Source organism: Echeneis naucrates, chromosome 1 (genome assembly GCF_900963305.1).
Source record: "Echeneis naucrates chromosome 1, fEcheNa1.1, whole genome shotgun sequence".
NCBI lineage: Eukaryota > Metazoa > Chordata > Actinopteri > Carangiformes > Echeneidae > Echeneis > Echeneis naucrates.
Genome location: NC_042511.1, coordinates 8,175,622 through 8,199,945, shown reverse-complemented (window position 1 = coordinate 8,199,945; position 24,324 = coordinate 8,175,622). Strand labels below are relative to the sequence as shown.

At 41.4% G+C, this 24,324-nt stretch overlaps 2 protein-coding genes across 2 annotated transcripts; both read right to left on the bottom strand.

The window, feature by feature from the left end:
- Nucleotides 1-314: 314 nt before the first annotated feature.
- Nucleotides 315-11,718, bottom strand: pi4k2b (phosphatidylinositol 4-kinase type 2 beta). Its single transcript, XM_029511657.1, has 11 exons — nt 11,210-11,718; nt 7,480-7,631; nt 6,359-6,439; nt 6,090-6,209; nt 5,829-5,960; nt 5,023-5,176; nt 4,696-4,757; nt 4,262-4,364; nt 3,035-3,168; nt 2,835-2,894; nt 315-1,704 (listed from the first exon to the last, which is right to left on the bottom strand). Exons 1-11 carry the CDS (start codon nt 11,562-11,564, stop codon nt 1,531-1,533), a joined length of 1,527 nt encoding a protein of 508 aa, XP_029367517.1. The 5' UTR covers nt 11,565-11,718; the 3' UTR covers nt 315-1,530.
- Nucleotides 11,719-13,971: 2,253 nt separating this feature from the next.
- Nucleotides 13,972-15,800, bottom strand: LOC115047172 (cysteine-rich protein 1). Its single transcript, XM_029507954.1, has 4 exons — nt 15,585-15,800; nt 14,559-14,653; nt 14,393-14,447; nt 13,972-14,289 (listed from the first exon to the last, which is right to left on the bottom strand). Exons 1-4 carry the CDS (start codon nt 15,625-15,627, stop codon nt 14,279-14,281), a joined length of 204 nt encoding a protein of 67 aa, XP_029363814.1. The 5' UTR covers nt 15,628-15,800; the 3' UTR covers nt 13,972-14,278.
- Nucleotides 15,801-24,324: the final 8,524 nt, after the last annotated feature.

The window sequence follows — 24,324 nt, the reverse complement described above, 5'->3', positions numbered from 1 at the left end:
AGCACAACCATTAGAAAAGAGAAGTGAGTTTTCTCTTTTCTCAATCAATGGCCAATACATGGAATTTTCAAATGTCACACAAATGACTTTAGTATATAATAACTAATTTGTTTTGGGTTTCTTTTTGTTTATTTGGCAAATGCTATCATTTTTAAATGTGTTAAACTGGTTCATCTGCATTTTATTTCCACAGTAATTACTGACTGACTTTTTGTGATATTCCTGTCAGGCTGTTTCTCTTACCACTTGTTTACAAATCTGTGCTGATGTCACTCAATCACCTCTCAACTCCAACATCAACCAAAACAAAGTGCCAAATTTCCAAAATTTTATTTTTCTTCTGTTAAATATACAACTTTTCTCATACAATCACTGAGTTGAAATAGAAATTTCAAGATGCATACATAAGAAAACAAAACAGCATTAAGCAAGTGTGAAATGTTGTCCTTGCTTTTGTTTTTCCGTTTTCACATAAGTATAATAAATGGGGAAGGACGAGACCTCACCCCCCATGCCCACAAGGCTCAAGAGAACTCTGCTTGCCAGCAATTAAATACATGTCAAACAACAAATACATTCATTGTTATGTGAAAAGTCAATTTTTTTTGAGCGCATTCACTCTTACTGAAATGTTTAGGAGCAAGAATCTTGTGTAGAAACAGTAAACTGATTACATTCAAGCAACATGTGTATTCCTCATCCTCCGCCAAACACTATTTTCAAGTTTTAGCAATAATCTGTCATTGAGGCTTTTCATAGTTCCTTCCGCAAACTGATTTTGGCAGTACTTGGAGTTGAAGACACTGGTTTTGTGTTTTGTTTTTTTTTTTTGTTTAGTTTTTTTTATATATATATATATATTTCTCTGCAGATGTGGATTTGGAAACAAACACTGAGAGCGGTTTGATCAAGAACTTGTCAAACACTTCTAGCAGTGTAAGTGCACATCTCTATCTCCATAAGCAATCCTACAAGGCAAAAGCAAATGTTTTGGGACTTAACATCCCAGACCAGGATTAACACAGCCCTGAATGGAGAATTCACTCTCAGGACAGATCTGTGGAACCGTATTCCCAAACACTACAAGTCTGTGAGTTAGTGGTTTGTAAGTGCTTGTTCTTTGGCCAGTAGCCCCACAGAGACATTGCAGGAGACTTCAGTAGGTACGTTGGGCGAGTAAAAAGCACCTCCCTCTCTGCCTCCTAACAATAAACAAAGCCTACCTCTGTGGAAAAGCTGATTACCCAATCTAGTCACCATGGTAACCACAAAGACCCCAAGGTCTCCAGGAGACACTGGTATGCCAATCTCTCCTGCTTCAATGTCTCCCTGTACTCTCTCCACAAAACAGAGCTGGGCTCAAGTTCTTCATCTCACCTTCTATCATAATCCTCTTCGTTTATTTCTGTGCAAGCATAATTGTGAGCTGTTTCTCATCTTCTCTCTTTTCGATCTTTCTTCACTTCAGGACTGACTTCAGGACAAAGACAGCTGTTGCAGATGCTCTCTTCCCTCCCCATCCCTATTTAGTTACCAAGAGGAGAAAAATGGGCGCTTGCAGTGGAAGGTTTGTGTGAAGGCGTTACCCAGCGTGACTACACGTCCTTGTCCACCTGACCGGCTGCGTTCCACCACCACCCGAGGCATCTGCACCAGCTGGATAGGACTCTTCCCATCCTTTAATGCCTGGGTCAGGTTCAGGACCTGGGGAAAAAGGATTTATCCATAACATACCGAAAATTAACAGTATAAAGTGGAACAAATACAACGCATGCTTGATTTTCAGTTTGATTAAGAAATAAATAAATTTAAAAAATAAAATAAAATCTACCGTTCAAATGCATTATGGTTTAATCTGACATTTCATTTATAAATTCACTTGTGTCATTTTCAAATGTGAGAAGTAATAGAAGAAAAATAATCAGGGCTGCAAGTAATGATTACTTTTCTTTTTAACTATCAAATTATCTCATGCCTACTTTACTTAGCTGAATAAGAATTTGTTTTACTCCAACAGGTGATATACGCAAAAAGCCAAAAACTGCCACAAAAACCTAATAATTAAAAGATTACCATAAAATGGAGCCTTTAGTTTTTATGTGAAAAATATAATCTGATATACAAAAACATATTTAGATCTGAATCTAAAAGTAGCTGGATTTTTTACTGAGGAGAATCCATTTTTATTTGTGTCTAAATCTCTGTGGTTTGGTCCCACTAGCAGCTGTGAGTGCGTCTCAGGTGTGAGAACACTCAGAAGCTGCAGTTCATTAACAACAATGGAAAGTGAGCAGAGTTGACACAGCTACAGCATCAGTTTAGTCAGACCTGTACATAATATATCTGAAGAAGACTGAAGACAGAAACAGTTTGGCAAGACCTTTGTTTAAACTGCAAAACCTTTGGATTTAATATGCCCAGTTAATTTGTTTCTTATTGATTAATTTGCTAAATGTTACATCCTTTACTGCAACTTAAGAAATAACATTTTAACCCTAGTGCAATCTTCCACATGCTATAACACCCTGAGAGGTAAATTAACATACATATACATTATTAGAGATTATACAGAAAGACAGGAAAGGTGAGGCAGGCAGAAAACTGGGAGAGTACGATGAGGAAATTAGGTTAAAATTAGTAAGTAAGTAAGTAAGTAAGTATTAAGTAAAAGGGTTTCAACGGAAACAACAGAAGTAGGGCACGAGAAAAAAGGAGTGTAAGGGAGGATATTTAAGGAACAAAAGGACAATGAAAAACAAAAAAGGACAAACATGATGGACAAAATAGCAGAAATAGCATAGTCAGAAATAATAGGCTTCAAAGAGAAACCTCACCTGTCCCCTCATAACAGACATCTGTCTCTCAAACATGGTTTTGTCAAAGCCTTTGTCCGTCTGAAAAGAAAGATATTCACTCCTGTTGGCAGGTGTCCTTTGTGTCAAATGTCATTACTGTTTCTATGACTATTTTATAATCTCTTGGCACAAAAGGGAAAAAAAAAAAACTGTGCAGAAGAGAAGAAAGTGGTCTGTACCTTGAACATCTCATACAGGTCCTCACAGAGGTCCTGCACAAAGTTCATGTCTGAGAGGCGGGACAGCACCAGGTCTCTGGTTTCCTTGGAGAAGGCCACCTTTGCCTGGGGGAGCCAGGCCCAGTGGAATGGGTCTGATGGGTGGAGGCAATGTAAGTATAGGAATAGTAAGGTTGTAAATGCTGGCCTTTATTTATATAGCTGTCTATCACTAAAGGAACTCTTCAACACACTTGGTTTCCAGTTGCGGGTTTAGATGAAAAGACTTAGACACACTCATGTATTAATGTCACGAAATTCGATACCTAGTCAACCACAAAATGCTGAAAATGTGGCGGTACTCGTTTTTCTGCAGTCTAGTAAGTACAAGTGATGTGACTGAAAAGGAGAAGTGCACTAACACAACACATGTCCTGGTCTGATACCAACTCAGAGAAGAGAAAAACAGGCACAGGAAACAGTAATTCTTGAAATGGTACCAAGACCAGGCGCAGAGACAGGACTGCACATGTTGTGGAGGCAGGGGAAGGAGGAGGGGGAGAAAAAAAAAAAAAAAAACACCACCACGACTGCTCGGCTTTATCGGATCAAGTTATAGACGTTTAAACAATAGGCAGTATACAAGTAGTTCCGCAGAAGGGAACCCCTGTAACTTATCTGAGCAGCTCAAAGACAGTCATTTCTACACATATGACTCAAGGGGACAGCTTTTAATGCCAGGTAACAACTCCAGCCGGCTACTGTACGTACCAGTGGTACCTACTCGAGACATTTCTATTCATATTTGTGCATGATGAATATGTACCTTGAATTTGCCTGTCATTAGCCCCTCCTGGATATAACCAAAAGGTATTAAGTCCATCTCCAAGCATCTCTTGAGCGCACAAACTGAAACACTGCATCACGTAGGGCTTGTCATGTTAGGCTAAACTGAACTACACCAATCTTCATGTAAATATATTTAAACAATTCTTTAAAGTGATGCTAATTTTCATAGACCTGAATTATTTTAAATCTAAAAAATGTTTTTCGTGTAACACATTTACAAAATTACTGCTATTGTCAATATATTAACATTATAATCAAAGATTATAATCAATCCAAGCGAAAGGTCAATTTATGTTATTCCCAGCATTATTAATAAAGAGTGGGTTTTGACAGAGACAAGAGGCAGTAAGGACAGGACACATTTGAAAGATAAGTGAGAGATAAAAGAGACAAACATACAGGCTCTCCATTCGTCTGGGTGTTTAAAGGGGAAGGCCAAGCCGTTGTCAATCGCTGCAATCTTTATGCAGGAGTCTGGGCAGTTCTCTGGCCACTCTGAGTCCTGGAGCAAGTTGGGGTGGCAAGAGATCAATGAACACAAATGATTAATGGCCAATGACTAATTATTGATTAGTGTCTAAAGGGCTGAATATTCGGACAGATAGATGACAACCTTTCCTCATTGTTCAGTACGTGACAAATGATGACTGATCACAATCAAATAGGTTCCACCAGCCCCAGTGGGGCCTGTAGCATTCAGCCTATTGTCTGGGCCCCGTGTGACCTGTGTGTGAGTGAGTGACAGAGCTTGAAGTAGACAGGGGTGTGCGTGTTTGTGTTTGTGTTTGCTTTGTTGAACTAAAGCAGTTTAAGTGTGTGTAATTTCACCTCACCTTTTGTTCCTCTCCTTCTCCTGGCTTCTCATACTTGATTAACCAGTTGTCATTACCTCGATCTGAGGAGGATGTAGAGAAAATGAAATTGATAGGAGAAAAAAAAAAAAAAAAAACAAACCATCATAAGCGGAGAGGGGATTACACTCACACTTGCTGGCAAACTTGTTATTGAGCTGATAATATCAAAAAGGGACTATGGCTTGCCAAAGAAACCTGGTGATTATGTCAATAAATTCAGTCGACAAAAAGAACTGTCAACATTGTTTTGTTGTCTTTCAGTTCAGTAAACAGGGTGTTTAACTGTCAGCTCAGACACTCCCTCACCTGTGTTTCTGATGACATAGTCCAACACCACCAGCCGCTCAAACTGTGACTGCAGCTGCTTCCTGATGTTCTCTGGCAGTGGCTCTGCCTCGAAGCACCGCAGCCAGTGATCTGCTTCACGGTAGCCCTCCACAAAGAGCTGAAAAGAGCCCACCTGCAAAAACACACACTTTGCATTTAGACCTACATAGTAAGCTGTGTTTTTACACGGTAATGTGCCGTGGCGCAGTCATGTCACATGTGACATTGTCACATGAATGGGACAAACTGACAACACTTGAAATAATTAGGCCAACTTCCTCATATCTACCTTTTGAAAACACCCAACACTCACAAAGATGAATGCTGAAAGCTGTCACAGGAGGGAAGCACACAGCATTGCAATATTTTCTTATACAGGTCTTAGACTGTGTGCTAAAATTGGCACCAAGGGAGAGAGTAGTACGGTGTACTACTACAAGATAAGAATATCCTGGAACTGTTAGAGAGTGTTAAAAAATAAACAGGCACAATTTAAAGACACAGATATGACGCGTGTGATTGCTCTGACCCATTTATTTGAATGAACCTTTCTATTCAGGAGACACTTAACCGCACACATTTTCAACACTGCAACAGCTCATTTTATTCTCTTGTGGGAGCAACATTTTGACATGAAAGATACTTTTTAGATCAACAGATATTCATGTTATGATTATTAGTAATACATATTATGGAGAGGATTTTCTAGCTCTTGCATGTTCAACACAAGCAGGTTGCAGGGTGGTCGTTTGTCTCAGACACTGAGGGAAGCATCAGTCTGTTACCTTGGGTGGCAGTCCCACTCTGTGGAAGCGGCGGCCCACCTTGGGGACTTTCTCTAGAGCGTACTTCTTCCCTCTTGACTTTGCTCTGTCGATGGCATTGTAGTGGAACGTCTCACTGGCCAAATACACCACCTGAAAAAGAGGGGGAAGCGTTTTAGCTGCTGCATAGATGCTTCCACAGGTATAGATCTTAACTGGATTGAAATCCATCTATCTAAAGTCATTTCATGCTGTAACTTTAAAAAACTCTCTGCACCCCACCTTGGTTTTTGGCACAACTCCCAAGCCGAGTTTAGTATCAACCAGTGAGGCAGCAGCCTCTGAGAGGTAGCCTTGGTTAGGCAACAAGCAGCCTCGGCCAAAACAACACGGACAGCACAGCTGATGAAGGAGGGAAAAATTAAAAAAGAAAACAAAAACAAAACATAACCTTCAGAGAACCATTTTAAAAGAATCGGTCGTCATGCCGATTCTGTGGTCGGGCTGCATACAGACAGATACGACACGTGATATAGCTTTGGGAATATTACCTTGTGAAAATATTTGGTCCATTTGGGGTTCAGGTGACCATACGGTTCCTCTGACTTTGGTTTGAAAACACCAATGATTTTCTGTGGCAGGAAGAGAGAATAATTAAAATAACCATTTGGCACATGGCCAGGGGTGCACAGCCATGTTTTTATGTTTAGTTCTACTTTTCAATAAGAACATCATGCAAAAAACCACAAGCAGCAATTGTAAGGTTAGAAACAGTAAATGTAAAGTGACAGAAGACGGTAACAAGTTCAAGATCAATATCCTATCCCTGTTGTGTTAATGAGATGCTAATTGTGCATGAGGCTATCTGTTATCAATGCAAGCATCACCGGTTGCATTATTCAGTGACTTTCTGCTGTGGATTCTTCCTTCTGTGCATTTCTCAACCCATCATTTCCTCTTCACTTCTCTCTGCTGTTTGACTTACATAAGAGCAATGCACAGCCATTTTATGGAGCACTTACAGGGAAGAAAGAAAATTAATCAGCAGTAAGGAGATACGTAACAAGTATTACCTGACATGTAGAAAGTGAGGACCCCATTCATTTTCTTAAAGTACTGTAGCATTTATAGGCCAAAATCATCTATTATCAATCTATATTAAACACCTAACAATTATTAAAAAGGAGAATTTTACAGATATCCACAAATGCATTAAAGGGAATGTAAAATATCAAATTGGCGTAAAAACTGAGAGGCTTTGCTTTGACAGTTGAAATTCAACTGAGGTTTCTCATATTTTTCTTCATCAACCTTGAGAGGTCTCTACACCTTGATTAAAGTCTATCAGTGGTAAATCCAGCTGGTTGGATATGGTCTGGAAAGAACATCAATATATACAAAGTTAATGCACTTCAGGGCAAAAACCAAGCCATGAGGTGATGGACCCTCCTAAACAGCTCAGAGACCATACTGTGCCAACTTTTTTAATCGAAGCATTGTGTAACAAAATGTGAAGGAAAAAAACATTGAATCGATGGATAATTATATCGAAAGCACAATGACAGTGGAAAAGAAATTCTTTTTGAAATATCTTAAACACCATTTTCTAGTCAGCACTCCTTTCTTCACCCCATTGCCCTTCCTCATTGCCTCTCCTCCCACCTCAACTCACCCCTTTAGGGTCTTTGACAAAGTAGCTCCCACTGGAACCCTGTGAAATTCTCTCTGGAAAGACGCCATTCTCGATAGCTTGTTCTGCCCTTTGGATGATATCTGCAAACTCGGGATCTTCAGGGAAATGGTTAAAGTCTCCACTGTTGGTACCTACAATGGGAATAAGTTAATGATATTAAAATTCATATTTACATTTTGGCCATGCATCCATCAGGAAGTATGTCGTTGGCTGGCTAGAGCAAAATTCCAATTAGATTAGAACCAATTAGCCGAATGTGAATGTCTCTGTGGGAGGACCCAGAGAAAAACTCACACAGACACAGAGAGAGCATGTGAACTCCACACAGAAAGACCCCAGACCCCCAAAACCAAGGCCATGAGCTCAATCCCATTAAAACAACCCTGGCCTGTCTGGTGAAATGGGCCAATTATACTGCACCATCCTGTCATGCAGTCAAAGTACACTGGTAAAAACATTGTGTGAGCCTCACAGCACAATAAGGAAAGACCCTTATTAAGCAACTGTCATAACAATTGGTAAAAAGTGCATTTTAGCATTTTAAAAACAAAGTGAAAACAGGACAGTGTAGCATATTTGGTAATAGTAAAATATCAGAAACTGTGGAAGAGTGTGGATTTGTTTGTATAAAATTAACTGAATATAAAAACAATGGAATTCAAATAAAGCATATTTAGATTATACATTTTTCTATCTACTTCTGCGCGTTTTATTGGACGCAGATCATATGATAGAGGCAACTGGAGACATTAAATCATCCATCCATCCATCTAAACTAATCATCCTGTTCATAGTCATGGGAACCTGGACCTATTCCCAGCACATATTGGGTGAGAGGTAGGATAAAACAGGTGGCCTTTCTATGACTCTCTCACTCACACACACACACACTCTCTCTCTCACTCACTCACTCACACACACACACACACACACACACACACACAGACAGACAGACAGACAGACACACACACACACACACACACACACACACACACACACACACACACACACACCACAAACATTTTCCTGTTGTGAGGCAGCAATGCTAAACAAGTGACTGTGCTCCTTGTCAGAAAACTGCATTTTCAATCGCCTCGCAGATCTAATATAATTCTCTAGCTGATGAGTATGGGTTGTTAATTATTACAGTGACGAGAGCCCAGTCATATGACATGACTCCATATGCTTTATATCAGTCACAGTGTGGGATGAAGGGAGAGATGAAAGAGCAGACTTTGGGAGGGGGTGCAACAGGACAGTTAACTGACCCTTTGTCACAGAGAGATGTGGAGAAGCAAATTTGGCTTTGAAGCTACTTCCCTTGAAGAGGGAAGAGAGAAAAAAAGGAAGAGGAGAGGAGGATGAAGATATGGAAATATTACATGGGAGTTCTGGATTCCTAAAGCTGATTGTCATCATTGTTTTGTTAGTCCCTCCCTAAAGGAAGATTTAGGTGTTACAGAAACAAATTCCCTTTCGTTATGTTATTACAGCTGCAACTTTTGTTCCCAAATTTGTTTATTTCTCAACTATCCAAAAACTAAAACCTTCAAAACATTAGCCACAGGGTTTTTCCATGAGCTGCACCTAACATGCACAGTCACAATGCTGTTTTAAAACCAGGCTGCACTTGTGTTTTATGGTCCATTTGTTACTGGCTAAGCCTAAATCATACGATGAAATTATTAAATACAAAGCAACTGAAATTACTGGATGATATCATACACTGGATACACTCAATGACAGCTCAGATGTCAGCACCCGGACACTCAAAGGTATGACACTTTCTTGTTTGTGTTTAAAATTCTTTAGTTTGGAAATAATATGGAGTTAGACTGAGATAAAGTCCTGCAGGCTGTATCTGATTTATCACAAGACACAATAGTTAATCTTCATTCAATTTCCAACAATAAATTGTGTGTGTTTATTCAGCTGTCGTGCCTGATGAAGGATGTGCTTGCACTAGATTGCACTGCCGATGAAAGTCTATGATGATACTATTGTATGTTGTGACTGTGAGGCAGACATTTCTTTCTCTGTTTCTCCTTTTCCATCAATCTCAACCTGAAGAAAGACAAAGTGATAGAAAATACACGTGCATGCTTTTTCTGTCACCTAACGTCTCTCTTCATTGATATCACGCATTGGTCTGGAATACAGAGTGTTGATGTGTCTGTTTGAGCAGTGACCTTATTCATATTTAATGCCTGTCTCTCAGATCAGATGGTCAGTTAATGGGCCGAGCAGAGATGGTTGGGGGGCAGCTCATGCACAATCTCTATAGACCTGCTGACCTGCAGTCCACAGTGTGTGAGAGATGTCACAGCACTGTGCTCAAAAAGCCAGGGTTACTGCATCTATTTAAATGTATCAATGAAGATTAAAATGCATGCTGTGTAACGTTACACCAGATAAAACCGCACTGCTTGATGCTCCTGTCAATTGTGAAATGCTTCTAGAATGAGTGAGCAGCTGAAGGCAGCTTAGTGGGTTGGAAGCATGAAAATTGTACCACTGGCCTGTAAAACCTCAAGGAACCTTCCAAGTCAGGGAGATATGCTTGGTAAAATTGAACTGTCACAATCTGAAATGGAAATTATAACAACACACAAGGCAAAGCGGCACAAAGGCTCAGCGGACTATGTGTAACTCCTAATTTGTAATGCAAACTCTTGTAATACTAGATGTGAACGCTATTATTCTCAAAGGCCACAGGAAATAGGACACTAGCACCTGCGAATTCAGGCTCAGCGTGCCTACCTGTGACCTAGATTTTTGGCCCTAATGGAACATGGTTGAACAACAGATCTCTTGAGCAAACAGACCAATGGGAGAAGCAAAACAACAGCAGATGCTCAGAAAATTATGCTGCATGGGAATAGAAAAAAAAAAAAAAAAAAGGTGGGCGTCACGAGGGGGAGAGGTGCTAAATCCAACTAGCAGTTAAGTGAGAATATGTGCCACTTCCATGGCGACAAAAAGTAGTTAGTTTTCTCCTGCAATAGCCTTCTTACGGCACAGAGAGTCAATATGGCTGAGCATGGATACACAACAAAATAACAAATTTTAGCCTGATTTCTGTAGTGGTTTCAGCTATATAGAGGACCTCATCTGTCTAAAAGCTTCAACTCCTGCTGCACAGATACTGACCTTAATACAGAAAATACAGAATTCTTTATCTATGGGGGAGGACCTTTACCTGTACTCGTGGCTGGACATGCAGAGCTGACACGACCAGGTGAAAGTGCCAGCTCATATCATTCACATGATTGATAACATGCAACCGAAGCATCAGCTGACCAGAAACACAAACAGGACACAGACTCCACCTCAGTGCAAACATGAGCCATTGTACATCAAAGGTGACATGCATGCATGGAGAGGTTTTGTTTTGGGGTTTTTTTGGAAACCTGAGACGTTATTGTGTTTTTCTCTTGCCGCCATCCAAAGTTACCACATTAGCATAGAGGCTCTTGAGGGGGTCCTAGTTGGAGCCACAGTGAAATAGTGTCCAACAAAATTGTTACATAACACCAAAACATTTTGACCACGTTGCGTTCACTGATACCACTATAGTTACCTGTTATTCTGCACTCAGCCGTATGCGACAGTCACACCATATTCCCCAGCTGCTGGCTGAGCTGGCTCTAAAATAATCTGCATCTACTTTTGATAACGATTTCAATGGCCCTTGATCTGTAATAATTACCCGGGGAGGCCAAGGTGTCTTTATCCGACGACGAGCTGTGTCTGTTCCGCCTGCTCCGCTTCTCTCGTACGCCCCGCGGAGACGACGAGCCTCCGGCCAAGCACGGTAACAGCAGCGCCTCTTCGCCGGAGCCGTCCGTCTCCAGCTCGGTCAAGACGCTTTCACAGGAGTCCGAGATACGAATGGCGACTCCGGGGTTCGCCGTGAGCCCCAGGCCGAGATGTTTCCTATCAAATGAAACCTGCGGAGGGACCGGGGAGCGAAAGTTGGAGAGCAGCTGGCACTCCGCCGCTGCTCCGGGGGGCGGCAGGGGCTCGCTGCTCTCCGTCTCTGTCGGGTCGCACTCTGACATCATCGTTCCTCCGTATTTAAAATATAAAGTCACAGTATATTAAACCCACTTTCCTTCCAGATGTCAGTCTTCCATTGTAAAGAAGCGCTAACACATCAATCGAAAGCAGCTGCCTTCTCTCACCGACATGTCCACATAATCTCTCCAGCTCGTCCGCTCCACTTCCTGTGTACCCCGATACGCATGCGCAGCAGAAAGAAAACGATTGGCCAACGTTGCCTTCAGGTGTTCGCTGGGAAGTCCGCAATATGAAACATCGGGCAAAAACAGTGTTCTACCCCATGTTAATTAAAGACACGGCGTGCCTTCATTTGACTATGAACCAAAGAGGATATCAGCGTTGCCAGTTTAAAAAAAATCAATCAATTAATTAATTGATGCATTCATCGTCTACCCCTTATCAGTTTCCGGGTCGCGGGGGGTGCTGAAGCCAATCCCAGCTCACACTGGGCGAGGACGGGGTGCACCCTGGACAGTCCATCCCAGAGCCAACACACAGAGACAGACAGACACCAACAACCACTCACACTCAGACCTACGGACAATTTAGAGTCACCAGTTAACCTTATAATGTGTGTATTTTTTGTGTGTGTGTTTTTTTTTCTTAAATAAATGTATATTTTCGTTTCAAAGCAGAATAGCAAGTGGTGTCTTGTTTTTGTCTCTATGAAAGTTTTCGTCTCTTTTCAAAGGAATTGTAGTTTAGTATAGTTGCACTGCTGAATTATATATAAATACAGACTTTCTACAACTGACAACATCGGCAACAAAACCGTTTTTTATGTTTTACGGAATCTGTGAGACTTTTTGCTGATCTTGTCCTAATGATCTAAAATAACTCGTGGGAACGCTCTTGGCGTCTCCATGTCTCCAAACCACTTTAACAGTACCTTAACGTATTTTACTTAAGCGTCACTGATTAAAATGTTCAAGAAGTGTCCCAAACAAGGCGGTCCCTTCACCGTTCATTCATCATCCTGCTACTTCTCTCATTGAATTGTAGCAGTATATTTAATGCCACTAGATGTCGACAGTGATACAGAAATAAAATGAACCAGATCTGTTGAATCCAACATTTAACAAAGCTCTATTTTTCTATATTTCCTGTAAAACTTTGCTGCTTCTTGTCGACCAATTGGGATTTTTCATCATTATTACTATCTGACCAGCTTAGGTGTAAATACTTGCCTACTGATGTGATGCTGGCGACATAAAGGTTCTGATGGTAAATGGCCCTTTCTGGTGCAGCCACTGCACGAAAAGACAGAGCGATAAATTTAGCTTAGCTCCATCTTTTTAGTTTGAACCCAAGGTGGATTAATGCAGGTTGAAAAACCTCTGCATTAACTTTGCCAGGCTTAATGCAGTAATTTTACACTCCTTTATTTCACTTTCCCTTCTCTCCTCCTATCTCCTCCCTAAATAAGTGGTTTCTCTCTTCTCTTTCTATTCCCTCAGTGCCCCTCAATCACCCAGTGGTCTGCACAGCACCAGCTCTCCTTTAACCCTCTGCCTCTCTCCACCTATAACTCAGCCCCTCCACCACCAGCTCTCTAATAAGGGAGTATCTGAAAAACATGCAAATGAGCAGTCAGCCAGCTGGTATCACAGCAGTCATGTGATCTATCAAGGTAGGGGGTTAGGGGGTGAAGGAGACATGGAGAGTGGGGGGAGGGAGGGGAAGAGTACAGGCATAGAGGAGGCAAGAGGATGAAGGAGGGATCTTGGGACTTGAGTGGGAGATGCACAGGTTCAAAGACACTTTGTAGAAACACACAAGCATCCTTTTGCTCGCTACATGTTAAAATGATCCAAGCACACCTCTCTCACCTGGTCCATCAGCTTTCTCCATACTCTTATTTTTGCCTCACCTTCCTTTACCTTGTCCTCTTTATGTCCATATCTCTCCATTCTTCAAGGACAAATTCATGAAATGCCACTCATGTGACATATGACACTTTATAGAGCAGCACATCAGAACATCCCTCCCTCCCTCTGTGTCAAACCTATGTACTTCACCCACCACTGGGTGACAAGCCCCTGCAGCAGTCAAGGCACAATGCAGACACACTCACTGCATGAATGCATATGTGTGTGTGGCGCATGTGTCTCTGAGAGCGATCCATCTTTGCCTCACTGTGGCACCCATTCAGGCAGAAACTGCTGGCATTGGATCTAGTTTACTCTACCGATAGCAACCACCCCCATCCATTCCTGCCTCCTTCCTTTCCCCCCTGTGTGCCTGATGAGGGAGAGAGGGAGAACACTGTAGCTCAACTCATTTGTGTGCATGTGTGTTGTCTGTGATTATTATTATTTTTTTACATATATCTAAGTGTAATTTCATGTGCTCCATACTGCAAAGTCAACAAAAACTCCACCACACAGAGATTTGGACAGAGACCAGGGGTTGTGGAAGTCGTGTTGAAAAAATTTATTTATCAATATTGACTCACAATTTACTACATGAAAAGTTCGGTGAAGAATCACATAAAGGTACCATTAAGCGGTCATTACAAATGTATAAATATTTCATGTTATCTAAGTGTAAAATAAATTCAACTAAAGCTAATAATTTTGTTGGTCATTTTTACTTTTTAATTTTGTCAATATTTAGCCAATAAATACACGCTGTTTGTCTTTTCAAGTCAGCACTTGTCCATTTCACCTCAGTCTGGTTCCTGTGGAGGAGATACACTGTGCCATGGTGACACCAGTCACCTGTTACCTGTCAAGAGAGATTCACATAGAGAACAGGGATTCAGGAATTGCATGTGTGTGTGTGTGTGTGTGTGCCTGTATGTGTTTTATTCACTGTGAGAAGGCAATACCTCTTGGACCAAACATCTTCAAGTAGCAGTGTGAACAATACGGTTTCTCATCATACTGAAATACAACCAGCAGGACTCAATTATTACATTGCACATTTTTCTTCTTGTCCAATTTATTCATCACATATTTCCCTTATGCATATCACGAGTCTTTGTCCTCATTTACCTCAGCATGTTGTCCAGCTGTGAGCTGTCTATTGCATTTCTGACACTTCAGGCACAGAGGATGGTAGTCCCTCCCTAAGGACCTCTTCTTCTCACCTGGATCAAGGAAATGAGACGAGGGCTGTGTTCATTTTTTTAAAGGACATTCAACAAACAAACTCAGTGGAATTCTGCATCATCATTACACATACCTTCTGTATTTTTAACATTAACATTTAACATTAAGTATGAATTCTTCTCAAATGTGTGACAATACATCACATCAATTAAATGATATTAAAACTGTGTGATTCAGAACATCCAGATTGTTGCTCTCCTCAGCACAAATAGGCCAGAGTGCGGTGTTGGAGAAAAAGGGGTAAGTAGGCCAGGTCACATCAGAGTATTTGAACTTGGCACATGAATAGGAAAGGAGAACTCACAGTACAAGAACAGCAAAATAAACTTGAAATATCTGGTTTATGGGCCATTGTGAATTAAATACTGTGTTCTGAGTGTGGAAGACAGCTTGACTAAAAGAGACAGACTTAAGGTAAAGAGGAAACCCAGAGAGCACGCTCACTGTTTGGCTAGACCCACATCCTGTTGTCATCATGGATACGTGCATGTGAGTTTGTGCGTGTGCTTGAAAGAGAAGCAGAGAGGCAGACACAAAGTCTTTTTGTCCCGCGAGTTAAGCACTTTAGCACAAATCAAACCAAATAGCTTTGGCCTTTGCATTTAAGCATATTTTAATATGTCATGGGAGGAAAAACTCAAGTGTGACTAACACGCATGCAATAACTTAGTTGTGTTTTGATAAACATCAATACCGCCTTTGTACGTGATTGGCAGGTTAGAAAATGAATAGTAAGAAATGCCTTTTACGACAAAAGAAACGTAAAGAGCTGTTCTTTTTCTTTTTGAAATAAAGGAAATTTTAGAAAAAGCTAATAAAGAAATCCACAGCCATACAGAGTCAAGATGCCAGTCAGACGGAAAAGACAAACACCTAGAGGAAAAAAAACATTTAAGCGCTCAGACTCACCGAAGTAGACGGGCTTTCCACAGATTGGGCAGTAGCCTACCATGATAGTATGTAATTATTTATCATACAGTGGTGTATATGTGTGTAGCAAAGCTGGTACAAAATGTATCCCACAAGAGTATGCGTGTGCATATGTGTCTGAGCTGAATATTGAGAAGAAAACCGTTAAACTGCAGATATGTCACTGTCTTGTGTAGTCAAAACCAGGATGTGGTGAGTGACACATCACCGGAAGAGAGAAAATGTGATTTGAGCAGTACAATCTATTACGAGTGGGAAAGAAATAGGGCACGGGTGGCATATTTAATCACGTCTTTATTTATGTATTTAAACAATAGCAGATGTAAAGTCATATAAATAAGCATCTTTTTTACTGTGAGTTTTGCTCACATCAAATGATTTGAAAAAAGACGGTGAAATAGGGGCAGAAAAGGCAAGAGAGAGGGGTGAGGAGTGAGGGGACAAAACCCAGCTGTCAGCAGCTCAAATTCCCACCTATCTCCTCTCCTTTCCTGCTCCTTTCACCCTCTTCTCTAGATTAAAAACAATGAGTTGAGCTTTTGAATTGAATAAGGAAACCTGACACATGTGCCTTTCTTTCCTTCTTTCTGTCGTTCCTCTCTCTCTTTCACTGTCTCTGTCTTTCTTTCCCTGTCACATACTCACACGCACATGCACACCCCTGCACTCACTGACTCACACAAACGCACGCCACACACTCAATTACACACTAAAAAGGCCGCACTTCTCCTCAATGACATCACATAAAGACACTGCAGCCAAAGAGCAAAGGGAGAGGCAGGGTGAGGCCGGGTTGGTTGAGGGACAGACAGGGGTGGGGGAAGTGTTTGTGTGCGTACATTTGTGTGTGTGTGTGTGTGTGTGTGTGTGTGCGTGTGGAGGCAGTTATCCCCTCGGGATACACAATGGAAGCAGACCTGGAGCGGGACTGGGTTGAGGAAAGATGAGCAAGACAAAGATGGAGACAGTAGCCAGCCTCAGCTGAGCTTGGACAAAGAAGATGAACTCTGATGAACTTCTGGGGAGGAGAACAAGGCCAATGAAGTTGTTGAAGACAGGCAAACGACTGTGTGGTTCGATCTCTATCGTAATCAATGAGACTTCCCTCTGAAACACACGTACAACTGCATGAACTCTAAATCAAGATAGTATGATGGATATCATGCATCAAAAGAGCTTATTGTGAGAAATGCTCAGTCTTTGTTACATTACACAATTTGAGAATTATTTCAGATGCATTTCTATAAATATACACACAGGATTTTATATTTAGATCGTTTTTTTCTGCAACTTTGGCAATTCAATTAATTAATTCCTTGATCTACTACCGCTTATCCATTTCCAGGTTATGGGAGGCGCTGGAGGCAATCCAGGGTACACCAGTCCATCACATGGCCATCATACAGAGACAGACAGAGACCAACAACCACTCACACTCAGACCTACGGACAATTTAGAGTCACCAGTTAACCCAAACATGATGTCTTTGGACGGTGGGTGGAAACCGGAGTACCACGCAAACTCCGCATATAAAGGCCTCAGGCCCAGGAACCAAACCCGCAACATTTTTGTTGTGGGGCAACAGTGCTAACCACTATGCCGCTGTGCTGCCCCTAATTTCAGTTAAATTCAATTAAATTCGCTTAAGGATATTATGTATGTGCAGAAATATCATTGTAGGAAAATGTGAAAAAGTAGGTCAACACTGCTAAAACACTGGAGGTGTAGGGTTAGAGAGAAGTGAGCTCACTAGACCTCGGCAGGCTGTGCTTTACCTCTACTTGAGGCTGGAGGCTCTGTTACTTTAGCTGCTGCCAGCATTACACACCTGAATCTCCAGCCGAACTGTCAGCTTCGGTGTTGCATTATGGGTAATGCAGGTGTCAGGTTTTGACAAGGAAGAGAAATGTAAAAAAAAGACAAACTGGCTTTGTTTTAAGAGGACATAGTAAATTATTGGGATAATAGCTTTTATCTTATTTTCATATTGACTTTATACCGATGATGTAATAATCTGAAATAGTTCAGCAACATATTTGGTGTTAGTGAACAGATTTACAGAGCAGAGGAGTAAATATTCTGGAAACCATACATATAAACTATACACGTCATACTGTAGGTTATGTAAAAACAGCCTGTCACAAGAACCAAGGAAATTTACACTTAAGCCACTTTATACGCTTAGTATTTTTCACCATTACTTTCATTTTTGGAAGTATGCCACCTATTCTTTTAGGATCACAGCTGATGTAATGACAAAACATTACTGACACTCATATTGACACCTACAGTCAATTTTAAGCAATTTATTCTCATCTGCATATTTTTGGATTGTGGGGGGAACGCTGGCTTACTAGTAGAGCACATATACAAGCTGGACAACAGATTCAAACCCAGAACCATCTTGCTGAGTAGCGATATTATTAAACACTGTTACACTGTGCTGCCCTGTGTTATATATATAAATCAGTAACATTCAAAGTTTAGAGACAGAATACAACACTAACACTTGATTCTGAAAGTTTTTTTTTTGTTTTTTTTTTTCAAAATAATGTGATTCAATAATTCTCATGTTTAAGCAACACATGATTGATATGACTGAAAATCTTTAGTGATTTTCATCCATATATCTACAACACATTTTATAAAGAATATAAAACATAGATTTCCTATAATATAATTAGCTATAGCTGTCAGATGAATAGAGGACTAGTTAAGTGCAATGAAATGTAGTAAGAGTAAGACTGTAATGGAGCCACTGCAATACTTCAGGAAATACCATACAGTCTAGTCACTTTTCACCAGCGCACATGAAATATAGAGATATATAGATAAATACGGAGTGTCAGACACATGTTCTGGACAGCATTTGTGATGTCCTAAATTATAGTCTCACATACCTCACACTTCACAAATACATTTGCATAGCAGTTGTGTTACTGATGAACTTCACAGTGCCACAAAATATATGAAGTATTTCATCATTTGCATATTTGCCAGTATCCCTCTCCTGTGTGTCATGCTTTGCAGAGGGGTGGAATACCAAGTAGCTATTTCATCTGACCAGCCGTCCCTACAGGATAACCTATCATGTCTCTCCATCAGCATTCATTGTGTGTGGACAGTGCTCGGAGAGTTACATTTTGAATATGAGACCTACACGGATTACTGTTTACACTCAGCATGTTTTTTGATGCAAATGAGGATGTTGGGATTTTTAATAGAGAGAAGAGAATGAACATACACAGGCAAAGAAAAGAAAAAGATTTGTGTTGTCAGGGTGAGAAGTGGTAGCTCCGAGGGGAGGATTTCTACAGGTTAATGGGAAACGGTTTGAAGGAAATGGACCAGAATTGAGGGGAAAGTGTAAAATTTGTGTAAAAAAGTGTAAAATGAAGAAGTAAAAAGGGACAAGATCATGGAGAAAGAGAGTCAATGTAATTGTGAAATGCAGAGAGAAAAGAAACGAGAAAAGAAGAGAACAGAGGGGGCGTTAAGACCACATTTCCCACTGGATCTTTTGGTAAGGCTGCAAGAAAACTGCCAAAACTCTGAACACACACATTCCCGCATGAGCACGCACATATGCATGGTTCACTTCTGCCAAGTCATATGAGATACACCAACACACACTGGATGGAGAGATGTGGGGATATTTGTGTGTGTGTGTGTATGTGTGTCAACTGGATTTATAAAAACATTCGGTGAGTGGTGGAAACAGGCAGAGTTCGGTGGAGAGAAGGAAACACTGGCTCCTCTCCTCTGTGTCCTCTGGTGGGTTGGCTCTTGCCGAGGCCAAACCCTCCGACGCCGGCTTTGAGAACTGTCTGTGTGTGTGTGTGTGTAAGTGTGGGGTGTGTGGGGGGTGACAGGAAGAGGCTCAGGAAAGAAAAAGGCTGGAAGGATTCCTTCTTCCCACACATCCATGCACTCTTGATCACATGTGCACACACATGAACGCACACTCACACACAAAAAAGAGCCAAAAGGAGCCTTTGGAAGCTTTTTTCCCCCACTCACTCTCACACACCCACTCATCATCACGTTTCAGTTCTTGGCATCCTCCTTTCTCCTCCAAGCCCAGAATATGACATGGCTTTGGGGTTGCATCTCAGCTGCACACACACAATCAGCCTTACAGTACAAGACATATGGCAGACAATACCAAGCATCATAGCAAACATTTGACACGATGAAGATAAAAGGGGGCACATGGTTTGCTGTGTGATGTTGGTATAAAGTACAGAGAAACAGGGGAGACGCTTTTTGGTTTTCCTCTGCTATTTTTGTTTGAGCCATTTCTGGGGTGTGTTTTTCCACAAATATCCCCCTCTGCGATGGCCATTCTGGAGTCAAACCATCTAAAGGCTATAATCCTCTACTTAGGGTATCAGCGGATGGAAAAGTCAGGAAAGTAAATCCTTGTTTTTCTCTATTAATCTGGCAAAGCCTTTAAGTCCCTTCATACCTCTATGTGGTGATATGATTAAGATCATGGTGACTATTACAACATGATTAGCGGCTGTGAGTGGCTGGGCCAGTCAGATTTCATTATGGAATGTTCTGCTGTTTTCTGTTGTGTTTTCTGAAACCAATGAAGGTTCTCGTGTGCCAGAAGCATAAAATAGACAGGTGTGAATGATGCTCTGGCTTTTAAGACAGATATGCATTCTCCAAATGGCGGAATACAACTCTTAACTCCCCCACCCCACCCCTCCAAACACACACACAACAGGTGCTAACATATATTGTACATCTATTGTTGTGGTGCCATCAACTTCAAGATCTGTTTCAGAAAAGATAGTAAACACTGTAATGGCCATTCTAAGATATGCGAGGGCTCTAAAAGGAAATTCGTTGATTCATGGACCATTTTTGTCCAGACTGAAAATTCTCAACAATAATTAGACGGATTCCAATGCAAATCATTTTCAGTTTTGTGATGCCCCACCTTTTCCTCTGGTGTTACCAAAGCTTTTGTTTTCTTTACCACTAAAGGATAAATTTCCTTAAAATCTATTAAATCTAGTGCCACCTGCAGGTTACAACTGACTTAGTAAAAAAAAATAATCTAAATTTACAGCTAGGATTGCCACAAACTTGGACACAGGCATTCATGACCCGGATGAGTTACGGTAAAATGACTGGCGATTTCCTGAATTTTCCCCTTGCTCCATCAATGGGTCAAGTTTCTAATGAGGGAAATGCCTGCAAAACTAATGACATTTCCATGCCTCAGCCCTACTCTATGTCTAGAGCTAATCACCAATGAGCACATTCAACATTATACCTAGTTCCACCATATTTGTGTTATTATTGTGAGCATCTTAGCAAGCTGACCTTAGCAATAGGGTCACAGTGTTGCTGTGCCTAAGTGCTGCCTCTTAGAGCAGCTGGCATGACTACACTGTGTAGACTGTAGTCAGTGTTTTTTTTTTTAACATGATACAATAGAGAATATTTGCAAGGTGTGATCAATGATGTTAACGTTTTTTGTGTGTTTTTGGGAGTACAAGTAATGCACTGTGGACCATGGGTGGGCTGGTCACTACAAACTTGTCCTGTGCAGCCAAAAAATGTTCAAACCCACACATTTATTTCTTCCGGAGACCAAGTTTTCGAAGTTACGAAATAGGTCATAGGGAACAATTAGTAGAAAATGATTTAAAACCTTCCGTTCGATTTTGTGATGCAATCACGAAAACATGTCTTTCTTGGGTTTAGAATTTTTCACTCAGTGCTAATATCATATAGCTGCAATTAAGACTTAAAACAGGCTCATGCATGCAGCCAGACTGTGATGAATAGGATGATTTTAAAAACCTTAAAGCTACTTAAGTGGAAACAAAAAGGTAAACTGTATATCAAGGAGACGATGATTATTCAAACTTCCAGAGTTGACCTCAGTCACTCAGCAGGGTTCTGAGTGTATAGTGCTCAGTTGTCGAAGCCTGGTCCCCACCTATTGTTTAGATCTGCTTTAGGGAAACAGAGAGGCAGGCAGAAGGAAAGAACCTAATGTGTTGCTTCTTGCCTGTGCATTCTTGGCATAGCTCTTTGCCCTTTTCATTTTTTGACTGTGATTTTTTTTCTCTCCCTTGCTTTAATAGTGAAGCCAAGGGTCCACAGCCAGCCAAGTCCCACCGCTCCAGTCTGGCTAAGCCACAGAAAGCTTGGCTTCCTCTACTCTGTGCTTTCTCTCTCCCATTCTCCGTGTATGAATACCATACGCGTCCCTCTCTCTTTCTCTTTGTATGTTCGTCTGTGTCCCCATGTCTGTCTCAGTTATCTTGTTTTCCTTTCTATTTTAATTTTTGTGCCTATGTGAATTGGTCAATCTGCCTCTTTTTCTTTTCTTTTCTTTTCTTTTTTTGTCTTGTTCTCTTCTGACAAATCCATGCACACTAACACACACACACACACACACACCAATCCTCTATTTCCCTGCTTGTCGTCTGTCACAGCCAGTCGACTGGTTTAGCAGGCGGGGTTCAGCTGGGCTCCACAAACACATGGCTCTCAATCTGCCTTCTTGTGTGTGCTGGAATGGTATTTCTTTTGCTATGCTGTCCATGCTCTCTATTTAGTCTTCTTTTAATTTTAACGCTTGAAGACCAGTCAAGTATCTCCTCATTTTTATGTATAAACCAAACAGACATATGGTAGGCCATATGCCTGGCTTTTTTTTTCTTTTCTTTTATAGTGAACTTTGTATCTAGATGAACAGACACTCAGGTCATTTGAAATATCTTTATTGTCAAATATAACCTTCAAAAACATATTGCATAACCATTAGGTAACGCTGAAGGTATTAAAGCAATGATGTGTCATGTAAAATTCAGCTGTTTCTCAGAAGAGGCTGAGTCTTTCTCAACACAAAGTGAGTTTGAATGTATCCAAAAGAGACAGTGTTGGCAATTTGCTCCTCTCTGTCTCTCAAGTGAAATTGAATTATAGATCAAGAACCTCTTATGTGCACTGAAGACAGAATTCTCCAACTCAAGCTCATTTCTATCTGATCAGCACCATTCATTCCGCCACTTAGGCAGGAATCTAATTAGACCAGAATATCAACATTAAAACACATATCTGCCCCCCTCCCTCCTCTCTCTCTCTTTGTTTCTGAGCTCTTCCCTACAGCTGGTAAGAGTATGGTTTGTGGCTGCCCCTCCCCCAGCGTTTGAACAAACCAATAAGAGAGCACGTCAGCAAAATAACCCCCCCCCCCCCCCCCCCCCCAACATGCACACATACACACCATCTCTGTTTTTCCCTTACCACCCCATCCATTCCCAACCCCATCCCCCAGAGCCCTCTCTACACCCCATCCCCCCTTCCTACCACCCCTAACCCACTTACTCATCCTGCCTCCACCCTCCCACACACCCACGAGACTTCCCCACCCTCTTTACTTTCTCACCCGTGCTCTCTCTACCAACCTCCTCTTTCCTCTCATTCTGCTTCCCACTCACCCTTCTTCCTGGATGGACACCCTCTCCTCCAACTACCTCCCCTACACAATTTTCCTTATCCCCATCTCTGCTGCTCCCCATCCTTCCCCCACCTTTCTCTATTCTCTCCTCTGTGGCCTTATCTTATGAATATCGGTAGCACACAGGGTGAAAAATTGATCCTCCCCGCCTGTCTGTGGACGCTGCTACAGCGCATTAGCCTGTGTGTGTGTGTGTGTGTGTGTGAGTGAGTGTGTGGGTGTGGGTGTGTGTGTGTGTGTGTGTGTGAGAGAGTGAGTGTGTGTGTGTGTGTGTGTGTGTGTGTGTGTGTGTGTGTGGAGGCTTGCTGCTTAGGGAAGAGGAGGAGAGGAGGAGTAAGGGAAGGAGGGTGGGAGGGATATTTGCATATCATCAAAGTCGGGAAAGGGTGTAATGAGGAGTGAATGTGTACGTGTGTGTGCTGTGTGTGTATTAGGAGTAGTGTTGATGTATTGGGGCTGAGTGCGTGTGAAATGAGAGAACAAGACCAAGGCACTGGGATGAGGGAGGTGAGATGGACAGGGGTGTGTGTCGTGTGTTAGAGAAACAGGCTGGCAGACATAGATCACACGTTTCATGTTTGCCCATTATTTACTCAAAATTATGGCAGACATTTTTCATACGCAGGTCATATCACTGACCTTTAATACAACAGTCCTAAAAGGTTCCTACAAAACAGTCTTATCCTCTCCCTAGCTTCACTGATCGGAGAAAAGTAAATAACTTGCCATATTCCAGCATATTCTTCCACAGTGAGAGCATAAGAAGTTCAGCTGGTTTGCTTTCGGTTGTAGACACATGCACAAACCTGTTTAACTAGTGAGAAACGAATCTTCCATATACACTTGCCTATTTTTATTGTAATTATTTTTTGGTAAGGGATAAACAAACCTGTTTTTGTGGCGTTGTTGGTAATATGCTATTGCGCTCTCTCCGCCTTGCTATTTTTTTTAGCCACCATGAGATGGTATCTGTTATAAGGTTTGCAAACACGCCGTTTACTTATTTTTAAAGCGAACTTTCGGCTCCTGGGGAAACAGCTGCAATGGGTAGGCTTGGTATTTGTAAATAAATAATTTAAAGCCCCTTTTAGCCTGCCTCTCTGCTATCCACGGCTTCTGATTTAACAGGGAACACCAATCGATTCTAGATCCCGAAGCTATCCACCTTACTTGTAAGCTCTTGATTTTTTTAAAGTCAAACGTATTAAAAAGCAACCAGGCTTTATA

What these genes read in the sequence shown, in the direction of transcription:
- pi4k2b (XM_029511657.1), bottom strand. Translation starts at nt 11,564, where the DNA reads ATGATGTCAGAGTGCGACCCGACAGAGACGGAGAGCAGCGAGCCCCTG. An exon ending in ACCTGTATGAGATGTTCAAG is followed by an intron (nt 2,895 to 3,034) that starts GTACAGACCACT and finishes CTTTCTTTTCAG; the next exon opens with ACGGACAAAGGCTTTGACAA. An exon ending in TGTCTGTTATGAGGGGACAG is followed by an intron (nt 1,705 to 2,834) that starts GTGAGGTTTCTC and finishes CTTTTTCCCCAG; the next exon opens with GTCCTGAACCTGACCCAGGC.
- LOC115047172 (XM_029507954.1), bottom strand. Translation starts at nt 15,627, where the DNA reads ATGGTAGGCTACTGCCCAATCTGTGGAAAGCCCGTCTACTTCG. An exon ending in TGGAAAGCCCGTCTACTTCG is followed by an intron (nt 14,654 to 15,584) that starts GTGAGTCTGAGC and finishes TCCTTGATCCAG; the next exon opens with GTGAGAAGAAGAGGTCCTTA. An exon ending in CAGCTGGACAACATGCTGAG is followed by an intron (nt 14,448 to 14,558) that starts GTAAATGAGGAC and finishes GTTGTATTTCAG; the next exon opens with TATGATGAGAAACCGTATTG.